Source organism: Schistocerca piceifrons, chromosome 3 (assembly GCF_021461385.2).
Source record: "Schistocerca piceifrons isolate TAMUIC-IGC-003096 chromosome 3, iqSchPice1.1, whole genome shotgun sequence".
In the NCBI taxonomy this organism is placed as follows: Eukaryota; Metazoa; Arthropoda; class Insecta; order Orthoptera; family Acrididae; genus Schistocerca; species Schistocerca piceifrons.
In genome coordinates, this window is record NC_060140.1 from 749,220,714 (window position 1) to 749,247,166 (window position 26,453).

Sequence of the window (26,453 nt, forward strand, 5' to 3'; positions counted from 1 at the left end):
CTGTAAAATATCATCTACTCCTTCATGGTGGGTTCGCTCTGCACCCAAATATTTCTCTTGTTATGAGGCTTATTAATATGACCTTAATCGGCACCTGGGGATGGTAGATCTATAGTTGGACAGCATTCAGACTTCAGCTTACGTTTCGAAGGAATATTCAACAGTTCACTTGTCAAATCCCTGCCATACTCCCAGTCAGTAAAATACTCTGAGCAGACACGAACATTTTCAACTGAAAACGAATCTGCATGTTCAGTAGCGTTTAACCATATTCGTTTTGTGTCACTGTTTTTAGAAAATACAAAAAATTTAATTCCTAAGATAGTTACTTGTCTGCGGTGGTTAGTACAACTGGCGATCGCGCAGCAAGCAATTATTTTTCACTTAAAAACGTACTCTCAAATAACACTGTTGAACAAGGGTTCAATTTCTGATATTAAAGTGTGTACTTCTAAACGAGTTTACCATGGGGAATTCAAATATGTAAACAAAACATCGTTGTCAGGAATACTTTTTATGTAATATGTATAGATATATACAGGTATGTATATCCACAATTCACGGCAAACACAGGCGTTATAGAGAAATATGGGTGTGTTGTCGCATCCAGTAGTGATGGAACGTGACAATGTCTTGTTCAGCAGCAGGTGGGAAGAATTAGCCGTCACTGGGTTATCCCCCGCGCACGTATGTCATTAAGACCACCTGCAATAGCTCATTAAGTCGATCGGCGACAGCCGGTCGCTGCCTCGGCAGTAAACCTTCACGCTTCCCTGGGGCAGGTGCACCGAGTTTACAAAAGTGGTGTTAGCCGTAATTTGTGTCAATCTTAACGAGTGGGTGTTTTGACTGACAAGTAACCGTCTCTGTTATATTTTCGAGCACAGCTGAACTTATAAGTTCCTGTGTTTAAACTGGTTTAGCCTGGTGCTGGAGGTAAATTGACTGCTTGTTTTTATATATCAACTTTTCTCTAATTGTCTAGTATTAATGTAGTGCAGGTGTATTACTGAAGAGGTATTTTTAAATTTCCAGGAATGCCACGTTGTCATGGATGTCGATATAAGCCAGACAGCTTCTGCTATATCTTTGGGAAGTTCACTTTTGCCAGAAATAGAAAGAAAATTTCAACAGTCATAAAGAAAGAATATAAACATTACTTAGGAGTAGAGATAGGAGACCAAGATAAAAAATGGGTACCACATTTCTGTTGTGCTACATGTTACTGCAAACTAATTCAGTGGTGGAGAGGTAAAGAGAATATGGCGTTGTTCGCTGTGCCCATGGTGTGGAAAGAGCCCAAAGACCACATTACTGATTGTTATTTCTGTCTAACAAAAATTCAAGGTTTTACAAACAAAAAATCGAAGAGGCACATTGTTTGTATTGTATTATATTGTATATTAACCGGGGACCTAGAAACGACGGAGAGGCTCTGTCCCCACCGCAGCCGCAGTGGTCCACAACCCCACGACGACCACCGCAGTCCACTTCACCCCTCCGCCGCCCCACACCAAACCCATGGTTATTGCTCGGTTCGGCCCCCGGTGGACCCCCCAGGGAACGTCTCACACCAGATGAATGTAACCCCTATGTTTGCGTGGTAAAGTAATGGTGGTGTACGCGTACGTGGAGAACTTGTTTGCACAGAAATCGCCGACATAGTGTAACTGAGGCGGAATAAGGGGAACCAGCCCGCATTCGCCGAGGCAGATGGAAAACCGCTTAAAAACCATCCACAGACTGGCCGGTTCACCGGACCTCGACACAAATCCGCCGGGCGGATTCGGGCACATTGTTTACCCATCTCTGCCTTTAGCGAGAATGCCAGCGTAGCACTCTAACAGCCTTCCAGTAACTTCAATAGCTCCAGGTCAAATTCGGAGTGACAGTGAAATAAGTAGTACTGAAGAAATCAGAGATGATGATCCTTTTTATCATTGCACAAGTGAGTCATCGCCACATTTGTTAACATAAGCAGATTTAAATGATTTAGTACATGATCTAGGGCTAAGTAAACAAAAGGCGCAGCCGATTGTTTAAGTACTAAAATCAGTGTGTTCAGGCACAGAGAGCATGCCTTTATTTCCATTTTGCAACTGACGGAGCACTGACATTTTGCAGTGACGTTGCTGGCCTAACGAAAGTGCAGAACTTCACCTACATTTCACAGGAGTGGAGACTTTTCATAGATGGGCCAAAAACAAGTCTTAAAGGTGTTTTGCTCCATAACGGAAATGAAACACCCTCTGTTCCAGTAGCTTACGCCAGCTTGACCAAAGAGAGTTACGAATTCGTACAAAGAATACTAAATTCATTACAATACAATGAATACAAATGGAAAATATGCAGATTTCACAGTAATTGCTATGGCACTGGGAATGCAACAAGGCTACACGAAATTTGCCTGTTTTCTTTGCGAGTAGGATAGTCGAGACAGAAATTCTCATTATTTGAAAAAGAAATGGCCTAGGCGGAGATGGAAAGTGGGCGATAAGAAGGTACAACGTGCAAGTCTGGTAGCTCCTGAAGATGTACTACTCCCACCGCTTAACATTAAACTTGGCCAAATGAAACAATTCGTAAAGGCCATTGTTCCAATAGGCAGTTGGTTTGCATATCTAGCTACCAGATTCCTTCGTCTTTCAGCTGCATAAGCAAAGGAAGGAGATTTGTGGAAGAAGTGATGTGCATTACAATACAGTGGCTCATTTTTGGTCAATTTTCTATAATTTCTCACGTCAAATAAATGCTACAAAGCATATACACAGAGATTACTGTGTTATATGCTAGATTTCATCCTCCATTAATGTGATGAACTTATAACATCATAAAAACTTGAATTTGTTTATCGAATTTCACCTCATGTTTGCTGTACTGTATCAGAAACAGAAAAAAGAAATAAAATTGCGATTAATCATAAACTATCCCTGACAGAAAAAAAATTAAACACAGTTTTGAATTCAGCGCTCGAAGTACAACTAGGATCACAATGTATTTTTTTCAGAAATCGAAAAAGAATTTTGTTTGTAGAACAGTGTAATCTCGCAATATATTGATAATTACGGAGTATACTGTACTCCATCGCCAGTCACTAATAAAAATTCACTCCGACTTCAACCACCTATGGGCCGGCCGATGTGGCCGAGTGGTTCTAGGCGCTTCAGTCTGGAACCGCGCGACCGCTACGGTCGCAGGTTCGAATCCTGCCTCGGCCATGGATGTGTGTGATGTCCTTAGGTTAGTTAGGTTTAAGTAGTTCTAAGTTCTAGGGGACTGATGACCTCAGATGTTAAGTCCCACAGTGCTCAGAACCATTTGAACCATTCAACCACCTAGGTTTCGCTCGGAACGCAATTAGAACACAATACTTTTGGCAACAGACAAATGCTGGGTACTGACCGCTGGTTGCGTTCATTGTGACGTCACCGCCACGGCTATCTAATGCGCAAATATCTCGTGATCCCTACAGTGTATTCTAGTATGCGTGAGCATGTTCATATAGTGGGGGAGAGGCGTAAGGTTACGTAACAGCATGCATCACAACAGTAGCTAATAGTAGTTTCAACTACACACAGCAGTGACTTGCGAGCATCTGCTGCATATTTCCCAAAATTAGATACAGAGCTCTCATTGAAGGTGTGTCTGACAAGAAAGTTACAGCGAGGTAAAATGACAGTGTTATTGTGTGAGATCTGTTTCCCATATTATCCTATGAAATAATTTGACAAAGTCTAGCGAAAAAATTTGCAAGGCCTCGCTTAACAATTCAGTGTGCGCGCGTATAAAGCACGCCAAACGCAAATTAAGTGCAACTCTTGCGAGTTTAGATCCTTTGTTGCGTCTGAGCAAGCAACTACTCCTTCATAATTGCTTCGGCTGCAGTCTTGATAAGTTGTCTCCATCGTCGAACCGCTGTAGTGCGGGTTTCCGGAAAAGAAGGGCATACGGAAAATTGCAGACACCGACGAAGATATGTTAGGTTGCGCAACAATATGCCTCGCGGTAGGACAGTATTGTTTAAGCTACACACAGCACAGTGACGTAAGGTCGCTCCAGCCTGATTAATACGGAATCGTACGCCTATCAAGTGTATTAGCGATGTTAAAAAATGGCAGAGCCATTTCATTAATTGTTAGTCCATATGATAGAAAATAGTCTAAATGTTATTTGTTTTAAATATCTGTGAATGTTTGTGGCGCCATGTAAAGAATAAATAAATCAAGATGTTAATCGATGCCAGTGGTAACACTACACGATAGTGACCAGGGCCCGTTCTCGAAACTGATAAGAAGTTTTACTTTCAGAAGATTATATATTAAATGTGCAGCTGTGCAACACTTGACAAGTGCATACATATGTAACCATATTAATCATGCAGGAAGTAACTCGCAAATCACTGTGGTGTGTATAGCTCAAACAATATTATTTGCAGCCGCTACCGCATTGCGTATTGGTACATAGCCTTACACATCCTGAAATCTCTCGTGTCCACAAGTTTTCGTGTCCCCCATCTTTCCGGGCACTCGCACTACAGGGATTTGACAATGGATGCAACCTGTCGGCAAGGTAGCCGAAGCAATAATGAAGGAGTAGCTCTTTGCCCAGACCCAACAAAGGATCTAAACTCGCAAAAATTATAATTAATTTGCATTTTGGCGTACTTTACATACCAGTGCGACCGCGAAGGGGGGGGGGGGGGGGGAGGGGTTAACCGAAGCCATGCAAACGTTTAAGCTAGACTTCCTCACATTATTTAATAGAATAATATGGGAAACAGATCTCTCATACATGAGTAACACACTACCTATAATTTTCTGTCAGGACCGCCTTAGATGGGAGTTCTATATCTTACTTTGAAAAATGTTCAGCAGATGCTAGTGCCAAGTATGGAAGAAATGTCGATACAGCTGAGCTAGCAGCTTTCACACTCCAGTTGGAAGAACTGATGAAGAGCACTAACATAGCTTCTCCTTTGGATGTAACAAAATTTTCTTTCAGGGTGTAGGTCTTCCATGTGGAAAATGTAGTTAGTGAAACTCTAGTACTGCAGGGTACAGTTATACATACTGGGGTTATCACAGAGATGCATGAAAACATGGTTTTGTTTAAAGTGTAGTGCAAATAACAGAGACTATGTTCATCCAGTGTTTGACAATGAGAGCCCTTAGCAGTTACCAACAAATTTCAAACATAAATTTTGACTTTTTCAACTTTTTCTTGTTTAGATGATGAACATCAAATATTTAACACAGTGACTTATTTTAAAGTAATCAGAAGATTGCAGCTGTTTTATACATGGGAGTTTGATTCTTTAAAGAACTGCTGGTTTACTGATTCATCTCCAGCTGAACTCAGTGCATACTTCAGTCACAGTTTTCTGATATGAGCATGGCTTCCCCCAAAGTAGGTCATAGATTTTTCTCTTGCAGTCCATCATGCCAGAAAAATTTGGACTAGACATTGAAACTTTGGATTCATGTTGTCGGCACCAAATCATTTGACAACATTAGCATATTGGAGATATGTTTTACTATTACCAAGACATTACACAATGGATCACAACTGAAACTTTCTGGCAGATTAAAGCTGTGTGCCAGACCGAGACTCGAACTCGGGACCTTTGCCTTTTGTGGGCAAGTGCTCTACCGACTGAGCTACCCAAGCACAACTCACAACCAGATGTGAGTTGTGCTTGGGTAGAGCACTTGCCCGCAAAAGGCAAAGGTCCCGAGTTCGAGTCTTGGTCTGGCACATAGTTTTAATCTGCCAGGAAGTTTCAAATCAATGCAGACTTGGTTGCAGAGTGAAAATTTCATTCTGGAAACATCCCCCAAGGCTGTGGCTAAGCCATATCTCTGCAATATCCTTCCTTCCAGTAGTGCTAGTCCTGCAAGTTTCACAGGAGTACTTCTGAGAAGTTTGGAAGGTAGGAGACAAGGTACTGGCGGAAGTAAAATTGTGAGGACGGGCCGTGAGTGTGCTTGGGTAGATCAGTTGGTAGAGCACTTGCCCGCGAAAAGCAAAGGTCCCGAGTTCGAGTCTTGGTCCAGCACACAGTTTTAATCTGCTAGGAAGCTTCAAATCAGCGCACATTCTGCTGCAGAGTGAAAATTTCATTCTGGATCACAACTGTTTGAAATTTGCTGTAGAGATACAAACACTGATTACTGCTGTGGATGTAACAGCTCTGGGTTGTCTTGAAGGACAATTTACTTTACATCCTTGTTGTAACTGACCATATTACCTGCACCACCAAAACTGTGATCACGTCGCAACTTCATTTGTAGTATGTGTCTTAGAACGATGCTTCTTTTGGTAGTTGCTAGAAATTCTACTCTGGAGTACAGCAAACTATATAAATGGAGAAAAGTTATTTTATTTTGAGAGTCACCATGTTGATGCAACTTACACAAGACCTGAACTTCTCCTGGTTTATTTTGAATGTCTCAATGTTGATGCAACAGACACAAAGCATGAACTGCTCCCAGGCAGCCAAATCCATGATCAGATCTGCAACATCTTAAAATGGAGAACATTTTATCTGGTGTACAATATCTCACTGGATCATGTGAGTCATAACATTATTGTTTAGAATTATTTTTCTAGTAAAATTTTCTTTATGTGTTCTTATATTTTTCCAAAGACATTTCCAAACAGTTAGGTTCAATACACTATATTCAGTCTTGTCCTGCTATCATTTGTATGGAACTCTCATTTTCTCTTTAATAGTGGTCTTGTTCATCTTGATATTTCCTTTCCTGAGCTTTCTTTGTGCCTAACACATTTTTTCTGTCTCTGGTATAACATTGTTCATACAATTATCTCTTTGGTGTATGTCTGTACAGCTTTCATTTTATAAGATGCTGAATGTATTGTGTAATTTAATCTGGGATAGCTCCCTATTCTTAAATGAATTCTTGTAATCTACAGTTGATGACATACTGTATACTAATCCCACTCATTATTTGTAGGTGTTGGAACGGTCCTGGGAGGTGGTTGATGGAGTCAATGTGTCTCTTCGATTGTGGGATACATTTGGTGATCATGAGAAGGATCGGAGATTTGCATATGGAAGGTACTTTTAACACATGTTCAATATTTTCTAATATTCCGTAACTGTTCATGTTAACAAATATGGCAAAGTGTACCTCATTCCATATTCTTAATCACAGAGATTAATCAATATTTTGTTTCCAGCTAATAGTGTAAACATTTGGAGACATACCACCTCATCATGACTTATGACATATTGTTGAATTAAGAAACATGTTTATTCAATTTTGTGATTTCACTTATGTAAAGTACCCTATTAGCTCATCACATTTATGTTGATTGATATTTTCTTTGTAATTGTTAGTGATGTACTGAAAGAAAATTGAAATTGTGTGCAACTAATCAGAACATTTAATGTATATGAAAATTCTGAGATGCTCTTTGCATCTTAAAATGAAATATGCACATTTCCTAAGAGCACTCTGAAAAATGTTTGGAGGAAGTTTGTGTCCATTAATGCACTTTCAAAACAAAACAAAAAAAGCAATGATGTTCTATTGTTACAAGTTTCAACAATGTGCAACTAATAGAACCACTAGAAGGGCTTTAGTCATTCTCTCCATGCTGTTCATTTGCCTTCAGCCAATTGGATACTGCTGTGCAATAATTTTGTTCAGAGTGAAAGTATTAATTATTATTGTAACTTTTTAGCAATTACTGATACCTGTGTTCATTTAATAATATGATAGATTTAGACATGAGATAAAGTCTTTTGAAAATCAAACATAGAAACAGCCATATAAAATACTTTTTTTGTTCAGGAACTGGCGAGTTTTCCAAATTAATCTCAGATAAATGAAACAACATTGGCCTCTGAACGATGTTCTTCCTCAGTAATGTGGGTGGGATCTCAGAGGCAGCCAAAGCAATATTTTTTGGAATCTGTGAATGCAGACAGTTCTGCATCCACCTTATTCTCCAGATCTTATTTGTTTTCAACAATGTAGAAGATACCATCTATAGGCATCATTCTGTGTCTCTTGAAACAGCTGTCCTTCATATAATTATCTTGCCTTATCTCCCTCAGCAGGTGTTACCTGTTGGATACCACACTAATTCATACGAAGTGAAGGATACCACACTGAGAGGATACAAAGATACATTTTGGAAACACATGAATTTAGATTAATTTTTCAAAACTGTTACAGTGATTCCACATCAGTTCCATTTTTATCATAGTGCAAAACAATTTATTTCCATTGAATGTTCTTTATTTGTTTGTATCAGTGATCAGTAAACTCCAAGTTCCACACATTAATATGATGGAAAAATAATGAGAAGAATAGAAACAATGGTATGAGTAAATTTCAAGAAACGTCAGTGAGCAACACATGTAAACCAAGGCTGAACATAGAATCTTATTGCTCAAAGACACAAAATTTGTAATCTCTGTCTTTCAGAGTGATGATAACATCCTTATCTGCTCATATATTACTTAACTTTATTGAACTTCACCCATTAGTGTTCCATATACAGTAATACAGCAATGGTACACTACAGTAATGAGGGAAAATGTTGCACAAATTGTACATATTTACACTTAATCTCACCACACATATATCTACATCTTTACTCCCACATCATGATATCATGATTCATGGATCTCATTATGAGGATGGATATGCATGGGCTGAACAACAATCTTTGATGTTGTTACAACATCACAAGATTATTAATGTGGTTGGATTATGATATTGCTAAGTCATTGGCTATACTCAACATTTTCTTAAATGGTTATAAGTAAAAAATTTAAATGGCAGAATAGTCACTTATTTCTCTTTACAAGCTGTATTTGATAACTTATGTGAAAGAATTTACTTCCTTGGTTTCAGTTGTAAGAAGAAAGTGATATTAATCACTAATTTTATGAACCTGATGCATGCTTTTGTGAAAGTTCAGCATACAGGGAAATAAGAACTACTGCAACAAGTATTGGTCTCAATATTTGAATGTAGACTTTACCAATCTACACTGCTGATGAAAAGCTCTCAGAATTACAGCTGAATATCTATGATGCAAACGCACAATAATTCAATGAATATCACACTTATCATCTTCTGGTGAACTGTTGGGATGTCACATATGTTCCTCGATTTATGTATTAGGGGTAGCTGCCCCATCCTCCTGGGTGAATGTGCAAGGATCCAAACTACACTGGTGTTGGAGCAGGGGGTGATGGGAATGTGGGCTATGAGATGCAGTCAATTTCTCCTGCCTGGCATGTCAACAATTGATAAGCATGCTTGTGATATATGGCTGCTATTGTGGGATTTGACACTAAGTAAGCTGTATCCCGTTTCTCTACTTACAATATTGTCATGAATCCTTACTTCTATTGGTTCACTTGTTATACTGTCCTTATTTTGATAATACCAAGTTGCTGTGTAGAGCCAATAGATGTTGAGAGTGTGTAACAATATATAGATATCTTTTAATAACATTACATTTTACAGTAACCTATATGTGTACATTTTTATTGTAAATATATAATGACAGTGCAAAATTTTTATAGGTTTTTGCTTGCTGTACAAAAGACCAATAAAAAATACAATACAACAATAAAATTGACAGAAGCAAGCATTCACAACAATCTTGACGAGAGACAATTGCAGCATAGTTCACAGTGTGAAATCCTTTGTTAACATCAGGAGCTTGCCCAGCACTGGTCGACATGCCACACTGGTCAAGACTGCCTGTAAGGAAGCCTAAAGAGGCCTCCAGACCCTCCTCAACATCCCTTTCCCAGTATTAATACACAGTGGTCCCCAGTGCCTGCACTCAGCACAAGGTGACATGTGCGTGTGTATCAGTCTCAAGTTAGTTCATAGTGGACATAAACTCATTAGGAACAAAAATGCCTATGCTTGCTATGTTGAGTTTCATCTGATTTCATGTTAATAATTCCTATGTGGATACTGGTGATCAGTTTCCTGTATTCTGTGTGATTAGTTCTATTATGTTTCAGGTCACTGACGGTTACACTTCAAGTGATCAGTGCTTTCTGTTGGATAATCATTAATTTTTGTTCGATGTATTACTTTCTATGTTCTACAGCCCAGACACATTTTGGCTGAGTTGTTTAAATGTACTTGCAAGAAACACAACTTTCTTTCTGAAATTAACTTTATGAAAGATCCTCTCTCTCTCTCTCTCTCTCTCTCTCTCTCTCTCTCTCTCTCTCTCTCTCTTTCTCTGTGTGTGTGTATGTGTGTGTGTGTGTGTGTGTGTGTGTGTGTGTGTGTTTGTGTGTGTGCACACGCATATATTTAGATAATTACTTATAAGAATAGCACATTTATTTAACTTGATTTAATTAATGTTTTATGCAGGTCAGATGTGGTGCTGTTGTGTTTTTCCATTACAAATCCAGTTTCACTGAGAAACTGTAAGATTATGTGGTACCCTGAGATAAGGCGATTTTGTCCTCAAACACCAGTTCTGCTTGTTGGGTGCAAGAGTGATCTGCGTTACATGTACAGAGATGAGACATATCTTAGCTTCTTCAGGGATCGTAGTCCTTTTGTGAGGTATGTATTTACTAAAAACACAACCACCTTCTTCTCATTTTCTTTTTACCACGTTCCATTTTATGGAACATTGACAGTACTTTTGGAAGTACTTTTAAAAGGTTTATTGCCTCCTGTGGTTAGTGCTGTTCAGTTTCTAATAACTCTCGGTATTTTTTTTTTTTTTTTTTTTTTTTGATGACTTAATCATCATTATTGTGCAAATTGAGGACATGCTTCAATTAAAAGCAAGAATTTTGACCAAAAAATCCATAAAGGTCTTAAAGAATGAATGACAGAGGTACTGTAAGGAGTGTTACAACACTGTTATATGTATTGTTAGCATATGTAATTATTTGTGATGCTTATAGTGTTACATCATTTATGCTGATGTCTGTTTAATCAGACGCCATTTATGTATGTAACTAGTTAGTTATACTGTATTTCAGGACAACACCCTTCTTATAATAATTTTTAGAGCTACATGATTCACAGTCCCATTTTAGGCATCTGTCATAAAAACCATTTGTATTATGGTAGTTTCACAGATAAAAGCATTAGGTTTAAAATGCATCAAGTCATTATGCTTTCTGCTAGTGTACAGATATCAGTAACAAGGAGTCCATTAAATATTTACCTTCACCCTACTTATCTTCACCTTTCTTTCATGAAAGGACCTGAAGATATTTAAACTGTGCTTCTAATATGTGAACAGACCTAAAGCATGTTTACTGAGTTGTAGTTCATAGATGGTAAGTGGAGTTAATTACAGAACTGTGAACTGTGGAAATGAAAAACACTAAATGACAACTGTATTCAGCTGAGAAATAATGTTTGGGTTACTCTCAACCTGGGGTTTTAGTGATCTGCTCTTCTTTTCTAACCTTCCTTGAGCTGTTTCTCTTTCCTCCCTGAGGAAGGAACTAACAGGTCAACAAGCTAGAACAGTTTTTTTTCTTTTATATGTGTCTATTAGATGTCTTGTAATTTCATCTCCTGAGGGCAAGTACTGTCCACCCATGTCATCTCGTAGTAATTTTGTAACTGAGGGGATTGACAAGATTAAAGAGACATAAATTGGCTACTCAGTACTCTTCTTCAGGAGGTGTAATTTCTAGTACTGCCAACAGAAACATTTAAATTAGAAAACAATCATGCGAACATTCTTCTTTGGAAAAGAAAGAGGTTTGGTAAAAGAGTGGTGACATGACTTCAGATCCTAGATTGAGAGGGACTCACCCATTGCTGGGATAAAGAGAGCTGAAGATAAAAGAGAAGTCATCAGAGAGTGTAGTAGGCCTCAAATAGTACTTTGGGAAGTACTGTGTCATTTCCAGCCTAAGATAATCAGAAGGACAGGATGAGAAGTAATGATGAATTAAAGAGGAAGGAGAGTGAGATGTGGAAGTAATGATGCAATTAAAGACTAGGAAGGCAGGAGAAAATAACACAGGGCAAAAAGAATCATTTTAAGTTAGAGAGAGTGTGACTGGAGGGAAGGGGAGGCAGGAGAAAATGAAAATAAAGAAGTGAGTGAGTAAATTATGATTTCTTCCTTGCATAAAAAAGGGGTGTCGGTAGTAGAGGGTAGGAGATCAGAGAAAATGTGAAGGTAGACACAGCCTGGAGATAAGTTTGAACACTACACACTACTCTCCGTATGATGAAAGAAGAGAGTGACAGCGGCCAATGCAGTTTCTGGCTTTCAGTTGTGAGCTGCAAAAGGCTGTTGACAATACCACCTGAAAGCCATAGTCACCTACTACTTTGGCAACATAGAGTTCTTGCCATAGAAACATAAACAAAAATCCTTTACAAATGTCTGCTTGTGTCTGTGTATGTGCGGATGGATATGTGTGTGTGTGTGTGTGTGTGTGTGAGTGTATACCTGTCCTTTTTTCCCCCTAAGGTAAGTCTTTCTGCTCCCGGGATTGGAATGGCTCCTTACCCTCTCCCTTAAAACCCACATCCTTTCGTCTTTCCCTCTCCTTCCCTCTTTCCTGATGAAGCAACCATTTGTTGTGAAAGCTTGAATTTTGTGTGTATGTTTGTGTTTGTTTGTGTGTCTATCGACCTGCCAGCGCTTTTGTTTGGTAAGTCTCATCATCTTTGTTTTTAGATATATTTTTCCCATGTGGAATGTTTCCCTCTAAAATATGTTGTGTGATAGATTGTTGTAGGTGTGTGAAGCAGTCATGCCAAGCCCATTTTAACTGCAAGTGAACTACTTTCACCATAGAGACTATTAGCTTGGTCCTACAGGATTTAGTTTAGTGTGGACTCCAAACCACCACAGTATTGTTTGACTTTCTTTGCACTAACAAATCATTTCCAGAGATGAAAGAAGTGATAAATGACAGACCTTTTTGGATTTATAGTCTGGCACTGTTTGCTAAACAATGGGACCACCTCATAAGAGAGTAAATATATTTCAGCAATGGGCAACCACTACGTACAGCAATGTCAGAGAGGCTTCTAATATCAGCAGAGTTCTAACAAATATATTACATATTGGATTTGTTCCTGGGCATAAAACTTGTTTAGAGGGGTCACAAACAAGTCACAGATAACTGAAGGTGACTGAGGGAAGAGGGGAGCATGGAGGTAGAAGTCCTGCTCTCACCCATTGGTTGTCAATTCTTCAGCACACCTGCTGATGACAGTATCATTGCTTGGTGAAATATTGCACCTTTTGGAAACGGGGTATGTGAATAGTCACATGAGGGGATACTCTGGAGATAAGGTTTGAGGATACTAGTACTGGGTGTGAAGATGCAATTGGCCTGTGTAGTGTAGTAAGATACTAGATACCATTGATTATAAATTTCGTGTCCATCTTTGGACTGGCACATCTTGGAAAATTGTATCTGTTTACAGAGAGTTTTTGTATATCTTGCCTGCATATTTTTCGAAGGAATACATCATAAAGAGGTTGGCAATATGTCTCATGCAACAGATAATAGCGAACAAGTAGCTAAAAATATAATAAAGGCAAGTTCTAAGAAGTGCAACATGTAATTATTAGTCTTATAGGAAAAGATATATTGCTACTTACCATAAAGAAGACATGTTAAGTTGTAGACAGGCACAATTAAAAGACATTTACATAAAGCTTTTGGCCACAGCCTTCATCACCAAAAGAGAAGCACACAGGTAACATACTTCATGCTCACAATTCTGGCCTGAGCTGTTGGAGTTGGCAGTCGTGTGTGCATGAGGTCTGCTTGCTTGTGTGTGTTAATGGCATGTGTTTCTGTTTTGCTGATGAAGGCTGTGGCTGAAACTTTGTGTAAATGTCTTTTAATTGTGCCTGTCTGCAACTGAATATGTCTTCTGTATGGTAAGTAGCAATCTGTATTTTCCTTCATTGTTGAAATTTGTACCTGGTGTTTCCATTGTTTAATTATTAGTCTTGGTAATTATTTGTGTTTAATATTTACTAAATGAAATTTTTATTCATAAGTATTCTATTTCTAGAAATATTATTAGTAATTTTAGACAGCTGTTGATTAACATTTTAAGTATTATATTATCTGTTTTATAAACAAGTATATGTTTATACTAGCGTATAGATTTTGCAGTTTCTCAGTGTAATTTCATGCTGTGAACTATGTTTCTAAGTCGATAATTTAAGATTAAAATGTACTTAGTTTGTTCATTTCTATTCACTCATTTACCCACTATGATCTAGAAGTCTTGTCATCAAGCGGGACTTCAGGAATTATGATAACTTTTTCCAGTAAACCAAATAAAATGACTTCCCATTCTCACCTAAATTGCTCTTTATTCACTGAAAACAGATACTAGAATCAGATCAGAAGTAGAACAGGTAATTAACCAACATGTATTTTGTTAACAGTGGAAGTAACTTACAGTTAAATTAATTTACTATGTAACAGGTGCATTTTCATCAGAATAAACAAATAGAAACATTATTTAGTGTATGTAGTCTCATTCATTCAGTCAGTGTTCCATAGATACACCAAAAAAGGCAGACCTTTAAAGACGTTACTAGACTTTTTAACGGGTAGGTTCGATCAGCATGCAAGTATTATGAAGATACTTCATGAACTCAAATAGGAATTCCTGTAGGATAGATTATGCTCTTTTTGTGAGGCACTATTGCAGGAATTTAGAGAACCAGCATTTGAGGCCAACTGAAGAATGATTCTGTTGCCGCCAGTGTGCATTTCATGTAAGAATCACAAAGATAAGATGTGAGAAATTAGTGCTTGTATGGAAGCTTTTAAACAGTCATTTTGCCCTCACTTTACTTGTGAGTGGTATTGGAAAGGAAATGACTAGCAGTGATATGTGGTATCCTGTGCCACACAATATACAGTGGTTTGTGAAGTGTATATGTTGATGTGGAATGAGTCAAGGTGTGGATTAATAAAAGACAAATGTTAACTTTATTAAGCACAAAGTATCATTAAGCAGCTGAATTCCATTCATGCTTATGACAGCTGAATTTAATAAGGAAAATTAGAAAGAAAGTTGGTACTTTGAAAAAGCTACTACCACCCCAGTATTACTATGTAGCTGCTGTTTATCTGATATTGCTAGTCTAATGTTCATTTGATTCCATTGGTATTTTTCAAAGAAAATATTTACATACATATTATGTCCTGGTCATATCACATTGCTACTTGTCATGCAGGTTTACAGTGAACACTCTTCTTGCCATGTAGCTAGCATTAATTTTCAGCCCTTAATCTAAATATACAGGTAATTTGTAGGAAGAGTGGCTAGTGAAATGTTTTTAATATTCTTCTGAATTTGTTGTAATTCCTAGTTTCTTGCTTTAAGCTACATTGAAGCTTGCTAAATATTTTGCCATCAAAGTACATAACTCCTCTTTGAACAATATACAAATTTGACAAGTCTATACACCAAATTATTTTTGTGTCTTGTATTGTGTCTGTAAATCTTAGTTCAGCATAAACTGATTTTTGTTATCAGGAGAACCTAAGCATAAAATCTATTATTGCACCATTTGGGCAATAGAATAACATGCACGCAGACAGCTGATCTTTCAAGCTCTACTGAAAGCTCTTTACAAGCAAAGTATTAACTACTATGAAAATGTGCAGCATGATTCAAATGCTCAATCAGAAGTGGTAATAGGCCTACCCTTTTGTTTATGGCAACTTTCTACTATCTCTTTATCTCTTATCTGCCTAGGTCATAATTCGCAGGTGAAAAGCCATCAGGCAGTGTTCACACTAGAGGCTTTGTCAACCTTTGTGAGCAAACAGTTGTGTGGTAGAACCTTGGTGTTAGTACTGTTGTAGCTGAATAGCACAATGCAAATGGCACCATTTCTCTACAACTAACAGGAAAACATGGAGTGTTAAGCTGTCACCAATTTATAGTGGCCTGCCTGTTACTAGCAAGTAATATAACCCATGCATCCCCTCCCCCATTCCAAAAAGTGACTGTTGGTGTTTTAGGATCAGTAAAATATAAGAAATGTGTTGCTGGTGGTCTTATGACCTGTTAGAAATGTAATATACAATTTGTGCTCAAAAAGTAACAAAAATTTTAATTTTCCTTAAAGGATCTTTATTTATTCATCAACATCAGATTAATGCCCCTCACATACAGTACACATGTTCCAGCACTTGTTTCTATCTTGGAAGCACTTCTGGAACTCACTTTTCATTATGGTGTTCAGCTCCTTCAGTTATTCTGTTTTTATCTCATAGGTGGTGGCAAAACTAAGTCCTTTCATGGTTCTCTTCAGCCATGGGAATAGAAGGGAGTCACAGGGGGCCATGTCTGGCAAATATGGTGGCTGAGCCAACTTAACGATTTTGTTTTTTGCCAAAAAATCATGGACAGTCATTGAGATGTAAATAGGAGCATTATTATGATGCAATTTCCACAAGTGATTTTGCCACCATTTTTTCTTCATATTGTTTCACACAGACAGCACATAACTTCTATGCAGTATTCCTTATTGACTGTATGATCATAAGGCAGGAATTCTTGATGCACTGTTGCATTGAAATCAAAGGAAACTGTGAGAAGAACTTCCACATGTGATCAACCTTGTTGATTTTTTTATTTTTATTTTTTTATTTTTTATTTTTTGGTTTTGGCTCTTCATGCAGTTTTCATTGGAATGATTGCCCCTTGGTTTAGATGTCATACATGTATATTCATGTTTCATCAGCTGTTGTAACCTTTCGTTAGAAGTTGTGCATCATTGTTGCCTTCACTCAGCAAATCATGACTGATGTCTATGGTCGAAAATAACAATTTCTGAACAAACTTTGACACTACTCATTTCATGCCCAAAACATTAAAAAAATTGTTTGGCATGAGCCAGAGGATATGCTGATATCATCAGCAAACCCTCTGATAGTGAGTCAGTGATTACCTAGTTCCATTTTCTTTACTTCTTCCTCGTTGTTGTCAGTAACTGATGTGCTATGGCATCCAGGGTGGTTCTCATCTTCAATGTCTTCTCAAATCTCTTTAAAATATTTATATCACTCATAAACTCTTGTCTTACTCATAGTAAATTCACCAAAACCCACAGTCAACATTTCGATGGAGTGCTGTACTTGATTCCATTTTTCATGCAAAATTTGATGAAAATTCTTTGATCCATCTTTTTTGAAAGTAAAAATTCATTGAGCACTCAAAAACTTGTATAACCTTTTTGACTGTTAACAATAAACTAAATACTCAAAGCAGCTGGAAAAAATTGGAAATCAAATGTAAAAAGCCTATGAAATTAAAAAAGTCCTGTTACTTTTTTATCATACCTTGTATTGAAGCACCTGCTCTTCAGCTAATTCCTTTATGCCTTGAGGAAGGCCACTGCAGAATGGTCAAAACCTTGATTATTTTACCTTGTAAGTATTTTATAAGATGTCATGGCAGTACACCTATAAAGATGTTAATGAGAATGACACCTGCTGCAAAAGATTCACATTTGGTAGCTTGAAAAAATAATGGTTTTGTTATTATTGTTGAAAGAACAGCAGTATGACCAGCATAGACTCTTGCATATAAATGGTATGAAATAATATTAAAATCTGTGTGTTGGTTAAGAATAATATTACATCATAGGTTCCACTGAGACAGCAGTTTTTCATGGTAGCTCACTATCAGAAACTAATAGGTTTAAACAAGTACATTTATTTATTTAAACATTTTGATATTAATGATCTATAAGGGGCGTTCAAAAAGAACCAAGCTAGAGGCATAATTACAGAAAGCAGTACCTGTATGGTAGAAGTATTGACCCTGGCTGTGGAGACACTTGTCCCACTGTGACACAAGGCAGTGAATGGCTGTCTCATAAAATTCCTGCAGCTGTGATGTTAACCAGTTCCACACGTACAGCTGGATGTTGTCATCCACATGAGTGCAGGAAAGGTTATGCTGACGTTCTTCTTTAACCAAGATGGCCTCCTTCTGATTCACTTCCTGCAGCACAGGACAACAGTGAATGCCCGGCATTACTTGCAAACCTTGACCACCCTTCGCCAAGCGATCAAATCAGAACGACCAGGCAATCTCACCCGTTGGGTCATTCTGCTCCATAACAATGCAAAGCCTCATACGGCCAACACAGTCATGGCACTCCTGCGGAAATTCAAATGGGAGGTTCTCGGTCACCCTCCATACAGTCCAGACCTCTCTCCCTCTGATTTCACCATTTTTGGTCCCCTTAAAAAGGCTCTGAGGGGCAAATGATCTACCTCAGACAACAACATCCAGCTGAACATGCAGAACTGGTTATGAGACAGCTGTTCACCACCTCGTATGACAGTGGGACAAGTGTCTCAACAGCCAGGGTCGATACTTCTAACAACAGGTACTGGTTTCTATGATTATGCCTCCGGCTCATTTCTTTTTTGAATGCCCTTATATAATAACTATTTTTCAAACTTCACGTTGCTTGTCAGTATTATGCTGTGCATAGATTATCGTTAACCACAGTGATTTTTATTTATTAAAGATCCATATAATCATATAAATAAACTGTATAGAAGAGTAGTATATGTAATGAAAATAAAATAAATATTGATATACAATTTTGCAAGATAGAAATATAGTGCAGAGCTATTTATGAATTTTCTTTCAGTTCAAATACATGTATCTATATTAAACAGATGAAATGTTCTACTCTTGCTCTTTTTGTAATGGTAGTGAGCAGAAGAAACATAATTGCAAATGAAATGTAATATAATACCAAAACAGTCACCGTAATGTCTGTGTTGAACTGCTCAGCGGTACGCTAAAATAATTGTTTATTTATATGTTTCAGTGGATTGTGTTCATAATAAACTTCATGATGTGATACATATTAGTTTCAAAATGCACTTGGTTTATAAACATCGGTTCCTGAGTGTGTCATAAAGAAATGTATTACAAACATTTCACTGCCTCCTGCAGATATAGTCAATTCATCTTTTCTGACGGGCATGTTTCCATAATGTTTAAAAATGACAAAGGTGGTCCGTATTCATGAGAAAGGAGACACATCAAATACAGGAAACTATAGACCAATTGCCTTGTTATCAAGATCTAGTAAAATCATAGAAAAAGTATGTATAATAGGTTAAAGAAATTTTTAGAGAAAAACAAAATTCTCACTGATATTCATCTTGGATTTAGGAAAAATAAATCAATAACTAGTGCCATCTATGATTTTATACACAATGCTCTGCAAACAATGGACAAAAAACAGAAATGCCACTGGCACTGCCACTGACATTGGCAGACTTAAGTAAAACCTTTGACATACTGGAGCACAAGTTCCAGTCTTGGGCCAACCCTCTTTCTCCTTTACATAAACAATGTAGACCTAAACTCTAAGTCACAAACATATGCAGAAACATCCCAAGTCAGCTACATGCAGCTGTAAATAAAACTACAGCATATCTAAACAGATGGTTTGAAGGAAATAAACTACTGATAAACACACAAAAAAAATTCTAAACTTTTGTTTAAAAGGTGGTGCATGCAACTCCTGTGTGACAATAAATTCCAACAAAATTTCATATTCTTTGAAAATAGTTTTTAGGCATATGGCTTCAAAATAACTTCATGCAGCATACACATATAAACAAAATGAATGGAACACTAAATAAAATATGATATAGTCTATGGTTTCTCTCTGTTAAAGCAAGTTTTAGGCACTGTTGAAATGCCTACTTTGCTCAATTCCATAGCATCCTACTGTAAGGAATTATATTCTGATGTAGTACACCACCTAGTTCACTCACTTTCCTAACCCAGAAAATAGCTGTTAGAGCAGAGCAACATGCTTGACAAACAGACTCTTGCAAACCCCTCTTTCAAGTCATCAATCCTCCCACTTCCCTGCATGTACATACTAGAAATCTGGAAGTGTGTTAGAAAGAATTTAAAAGACATAAATAAAAATTTTAATATCCATGAGCATGATACAAGACAAAAGGATAAGCTTCATGTCCAGTCAGTAAGGACATCACTGTACAAAACTTCCACAATAAACAGTGGTATACAAATTTACAACAGTCTGCCACACAAGGTAAAAATCATATCATCATTCACACTCATTTGTAAAACGCTAAGGGCATTCTTATTCGATCATTGCTTCTATGCATTAGCAGAATTTTTAGAATATCTGAGATACTGTACAATAGATTTTAAACAAGACAATACAGCTACTGCAAGTAGTGCAGGCTCTTCTGTGGATAAAGCTAAAATTTATGTATTTACTGAAATAATACTGTATTTTATTGTTTTGTTTCATGTTTGTTCTGTGTCCCACAATCTGGAAAGATTTTTTGAATGAATGAATGAATAAATGAAAATCTGAGTATATGCCTTGCTTTCAGGCCAACTAGAAAAAGTGATCTGGTGATGCCTGACCAGGCCCGCACAATTGCTAAGGAACTGGGTATACCCTACTATGAGACCAGTGTTCTCACTTATTATGGTGTGAATGAAGTGTTTGAAAATGCAATTCGTGCTGCTCTTATTGCTCGGAGACAGCAGAGATTTTGGATGACAAATCTGAAGAAAGTTCAGCGTCCTTTGCTGCAGGTAATTAGCCTAGGTGGTACTTAAAAATTTTAACTGAACTTGTGCCAACAACAATTACATAGCAAACTGAAATAATAAAGATATTAAAATTCAAAATTAATATTTTTTTTTATAAATCACTGAAAAAATATAGATTCATTTAGTTTTATACAGTCCCACGCCAATAAGGCCTTTCATAACAGAGCCATATATTTCTTGTTTTGGATGTTGGCCATTGCTGAAAATTCTGTCAGCACAAGTACTTCATTATAAGCTATAGAAATCTGGCTATGAACTATCTCCACTTTCTGGTATCTATCAGATAAGTATGATTTAAACCGCATATTAGCAGTGCCACAGACTCCATAACAGTATAGCTTTTCAAGCAAAATTTCATAATCAGTAACATCAAATGCCTTAGATAAGTCTAAAAACAATCCACAGTTTATTTCATAGTGATCAATGGAATTTAGAACAAGTTTTAGAAAATTATGTATAGCAGTTTCAGTTGATCTATTTTTTCTAAAATCATTTTATTCATTGGCAAATATTCCACATTTGTTCAAAAAAAGCAGAGAGTCTTTATCACACATTATTCTTTCAAAAATTTTTTTAGAAACATGAGAACTTTGATAAGGGTCTGTAGTTTTTTACGTCACAAGGGTCACTGTTTTTATGTACTGTTTTTATTATTGACAGCTTAAGTTCTCTAGGGAAAGTACCAGGGCTGAAAGAAACATTAATTATATCAACAAGCTGAGGAACAATATTTTTGCTGTATTGAATTACTTTGTCAGGAATGTCATCTTTACCACAGGAAAATTTATTTTTTATTTTGCTGATTGTATTCTCTGCCTCTTGTACTGTTACAGGATACAAAAACATAGTTTTAGGATTTAGAGAGACATTATGATTGGCTTTAATGTGGCTTTGATTTTTTATAAGATTTTGTACTAAACTTGTATAGTGGCTATTGAATATAGTAGCAATTTGTAAAGGATCATTTATAGTTTTGCCTTCATTTTTAAGAACAATGTTGGTGTTTTTTGCTTTCATTCTGTATGTGTTTGTATTTATCACATTCCAAACTGACTTCGTTTTTTTGCTACCATTGTTTCTGTTGATGTATGAATCGTTGCTTAATTTTTTTGCTGCTGTAATGACTTTTGCATACACTTCTCTGTAACAGTTCACATACTGTTTCAGAGCAGGATTTTGCCTAGCTGATTTACTTAACTTTCTACATTGCTCTGAAGATTTTCATATCCCCTGTGTTAGTGTTAGTTCTGAGTTTTACTTTAATTTTCTTTAGAGGGAATGTAGTTTCATAGTTATGTTTATAACAAGCTAAAAAAGACTCAAACTTCATATCTGCATTGTCATATTTATCCAAATCCTAGTTTGAATATTTTAATAATGAATTAGAAATCCTAATGTTGTCGTCATTTATACCTCTTTTGTAGAAGTATTTCTCTCTTTTCATGGAATTTGTGCTGAGTAATTTATTTACACTGAATTTTATTGCTTCATGATCTGAGAATCCTGTGCCAATCACTTCTACACTATGATCAAATGTTTGCAAGTCAAAAAAATATTTGATCAATTGTAGTTTTAGTGGTCTTTCCAAGTCTAGTACATCCATGGACAATGGGTGATAAATTATGACATTGTAGCAGATTATTCAGTTTAGACACATTTTGACAGGTTATGTTAAAATTTACATTGAAATCTCCAACTACAATAATATTTTCTTTAAAATTCCTTAATTCACTAAAGGGTCTTTCTACACTGACCAAGAAGGCCATAAAGTTGCCTGATGGGAATCAGTATATGCAAACAATGATTATTTTGTGTACTTTAAGTTTTCAAACACAATATACCAAACATTTTTTCAATGTTATTTATGTTACAGAACTTAATTTCTTTGTATTCAATTCCTTGCCTAACATATATGCATGTTTGTCCACCTATAGCAGTCTCTCTACTGGTGCTACTAATTATTTCAAATCCTGTTATTTTAGCAGTACATGCTTGGTTTTCCTTTAACCGATGTTCACTCAAACATAAAACTGAAATATCCTTTAGCTGATCAAGCAAAAGTACTTCTAATTCAGTAATTTTACTAGTTACACCCCGAACTGTGCTAGAAAATCACTAGTGATTTATTGTCCTTGGGAACTGTCACACTGCTCGCCTCGATGTTAGGTTGCTACTTGTCTTCAAGAAAAAAACCCTTGTTGTAACCTGGTGGTCACACTCTTCTTTTGCTTGACAAGCGGGTGGTTTTTACTTCAAGTGGTTTAGTTGACACTCTTGTTGTTGATGTCAGTGTAGTAAGATGTCTTGTTGCTTCTGAAGATGATTGCTGTACAGTGGAGCGTGCTGTTGACTGGGAAGAAGGATGTGGGAGAATAATGGGGTCATTCCCCTTGCATCTGCCTAATTAATTTAAGATGTTTAGGATTTTATGACATAGTAGCATCTTGCCCTTAATATTTAGATGTAGGCCATGTTGTGTAAACTGCTTTCTCTCAAGGAACTCTACAGTAAGAAATGCGAATTGCGGAATGCTTTGCAAATCTTTTCAAACTGTCTATTGGCCTTGATAATTTCATCATTCATAATAGAAGTGATTGCAAGGCTGTGTCTATGAGGAACCCTCATGACAGTTACAGGTGTTCTCCTAGTGGAGTTCAACATTTATTTCAAATTGTTAGTGGCTTTGAATAGTTCATTTTTATATACATCATTAGTGCCCCCAATAATTATTGTACATTGTAATGAACTGGAGATATTTTCAGCATTTATGTTTCTTGTGATTTCATCCAAAGGTGCCCCAGGTTTTACAATGGAAGTAGCATTTACATGAAAATCATCATATAAGATACCAGCGAGACCATGTCCATGGCTATCAGAGTACAGCACTATTTTAAATCTGGAAATTGAAATTCATGTTTATCTGCACATGTTTGTTTGTAAAGTTTGCTGTACATGGAGGTACTTTTGTCTTCTGTACACTCTGTGTATTGAACATTGTGTTTTTAAGTACATGACTGAATGTTGGCCTACTGTGTTCTGTAAGTACTTCACACTTCCCTGCACTCATTTCTGCTCAATTCTGTGACCATTAACTGCTGAATGACACATGTTTTCACACTTTTTGCGATACACTAACTTCATTGATCTGACATATTCACAACTGTTGTCATTAGTATTACAGTCTGAATTGTTACGAAGGCTTTACATCATTTCCTGACTCTTTTCTGCTCGAAGAGATGTGTTTCTGCGATGCACTTGCTTCATTGACCTAACATGTCATGACTGTTGTTGTTAGTAATACCGTCTAAATTTGCTACAAAGGCTTTGCATCGTTTTTTTAAGCATTTTAGAACACTGTTCACACATTTCCACATCATACTGTAGAGAAGTAAATACACTTTCCGTTTGTCCACTGGCGAACATTTCAGTTGTGGACTGACGACAATTAAATGTAAACACACCAAACTCACAATGTAAATAATTTTAAGTTAATATCACCAAAACACTCTGTATGGTACCATTTTTGTAATGTAGAACAAATTTGTATTCCATTGTGAACTATTTATACACACTTCAGTACCGGGCACCTTGTTCCTGAGAAAATGTTGAGAAAATCACAGATTACAGCTTCCTTAATCATTATTATGTTACAATTTTAGACCTATGAAGTTCTCATTTTTCCTGTAGACTAGAGATTCTGAATGCAATCAGATTATACTTTAGACAGGTGCTCTGCATCTGCTAATGTTAAATTTTGTCCTGAGCAGTAGCAGTAAATAAATTGTCATCATTCAGAATACTCTAAATGAGATGGATGTGTCCTCTGTTGTAGAGGGCAAAATATGGTGCCAAAAATAATAAAATATTATATTTAGAATGAATGAAAGAACAGCTTAAGAGCAGTGAACATAATCTTGTTATGTGTGAGCGACTTTGAGAAAGCTTTACTAGGAAACAGTAGGCAGAAGCAAGCCATTTCCATGATTAGATGAAGTGGAAGTATTTGTTGTTTGTATATAATTTAAGTTATTAATTTTTCAAAATACTCCCCTCCTGAATTTTCACAGTGGTGGCAAAATTGTTACAGACGTTCCAACATTGTCGGAATCCTTTGTCAGAAACTATCTTCAGCTACCACCTCACATTTTCCACCACTGTCTTAGGCTTTTGGAAATGTTGTCCATTAACTTTCATTTTAAGTTTTGAGAGGATGAAGTAATTGGTAGATGCAACGTAGGACAATGATGTAGGTGTGTCAGTGTAGTAACATTATTGCTCATGGGGTGATTTGTAAGTAGTAGTGACTAGTATATAGTATATAGTATTCTCAAAAATGCATTTACTTTCTGTTCAAAACATGATACGGAATTCTGTGAACAAGATCAAATGATCATTGACTTAACATCTAATGTTTGTTATCATTAGTCATCTTTCTGACCCACGTGGCTTGACATGTATAATCAGTAGTTTTTTTGGTTATGAAGAGAACTGATGGGCACACCTGGATCATCTTCAGTGCTGGTGTTGCCTTCATGAACCATTTATACCATTCAAACACTTGCAGATTCTTCAATTTGCTTGTTTATATAAACAATTACAGTATCTCTGCTTGGATTCCTGCGGCAACACATACATTTGGATCAAATGGATGTTTGTTTACTATTCGGATGACAACATTTAAAAATTAGATTACATACAAACACTGTCTCTACAATGGTAGGATTCCCCTACCCTTGTTTCATCTTTTCTTCTAATGCTACCAGTGCACGAAATACAATATTTTCATTTATGGACTTTTGGCTACAGCCTTTCCATTGATTTCACAAACTTTTTGACTGTGTAACCTCTTTTTGATATGTCATTAGAAAGTGATGTTTTGTAGTGGACAAGCCTGACTTAAGGGTTCCAAGATTTACTAAATTAATTTCAGGTGAGCATGTGGATAGCTCCATCAAATCTTGCGTGGTTATTTTCTGCACCTTAGTTGAACTGACACAGTACTCCATCTCTAATAATTTTAATGTCAATGGGACATAAAAAATTTAAAATAATAAAAATAAAGGTGTCATAGTAATGTCAAATCAAAGGGATTGCATTAGGATGAGGGCCACAGGATTTTCATAGATTTTAATGGAGCATTATATTTTAAACACTATAAATTCTTGGTTCCTTGAACGAGTGTTTTCAATGTGTAAAAATGTTTTTCTGGTGCATGAAAAGTTTTGACAATTAGAATCCTTTGGATTTCCTCAGTGTCATATATGACTAAAAACATATTAAAAGGTCAAAGCATGGAGCACAGTGAAACATAACAGAAAACAGCATTCACAGTACCTTCCAAGCACTAGCTTTTATTACAGCAATAGTACAAACATATACACACACAATGACTTGAACACCCAAATACAAAATTTCTGGTGATCTGGCTACATGATAACTACAAATGGGAATCTCACACTGATAGCAAATTTACAAGAGACTAGGTACAATGTGAAATTTAATGAGAGTGCTTGAAAACTGTTGTCATGAAGACTGTCTGATGACTGTTAATTATTCTAATATACATTCTATTCTGAAGTATGTGATCATTCTGTGGGGTAACTTACTATCCTGACTAAAACTCTTCACGATGAAAAAAAGAACAGTGAGAATCATGGCTGAAATAAAAAGGAACAAACCCTACAGGCCACTATTTAAAAGGATGGGGATTCTTCCTCTTCCATGTATGTACACCTTTGAAAGCGCAATGTTTAGTAAGAAATATGCAATAACCAATCCTAGTGTCCTCCTCAAAAATGAATATATGCATCAACATAACAC

At 36.7% G+C, this 26,453-nt stretch overlaps 1 protein-coding gene across 1 annotated transcript in view; it reads left to right on the forward strand.

Moving 5' to 3' along the window:
* The window catches only part of LOC124789602 (rho-related BTB domain-containing protein 1), a 385,406-nt gene that overhangs the window by 261,925 nt on the left and 97,028 nt on the right, over window positions 1–26,453 (forward strand). The window contains exons 3-5 of the mRNA XM_047257011.1: window positions 6,975–7,078; window positions 10,386–10,583; window positions 20,408–20,615. Coding sequence (XP_047112967.1) covers window positions 6,975–7,078; window positions 10,386–10,583; window positions 20,408–20,615 — 510 coding nt within the window. The remainder of the gene's footprint in view (window positions 1–6,974; window positions 7,079–10,385; window positions 10,584–20,407; window positions 20,616–26,453) is intronic.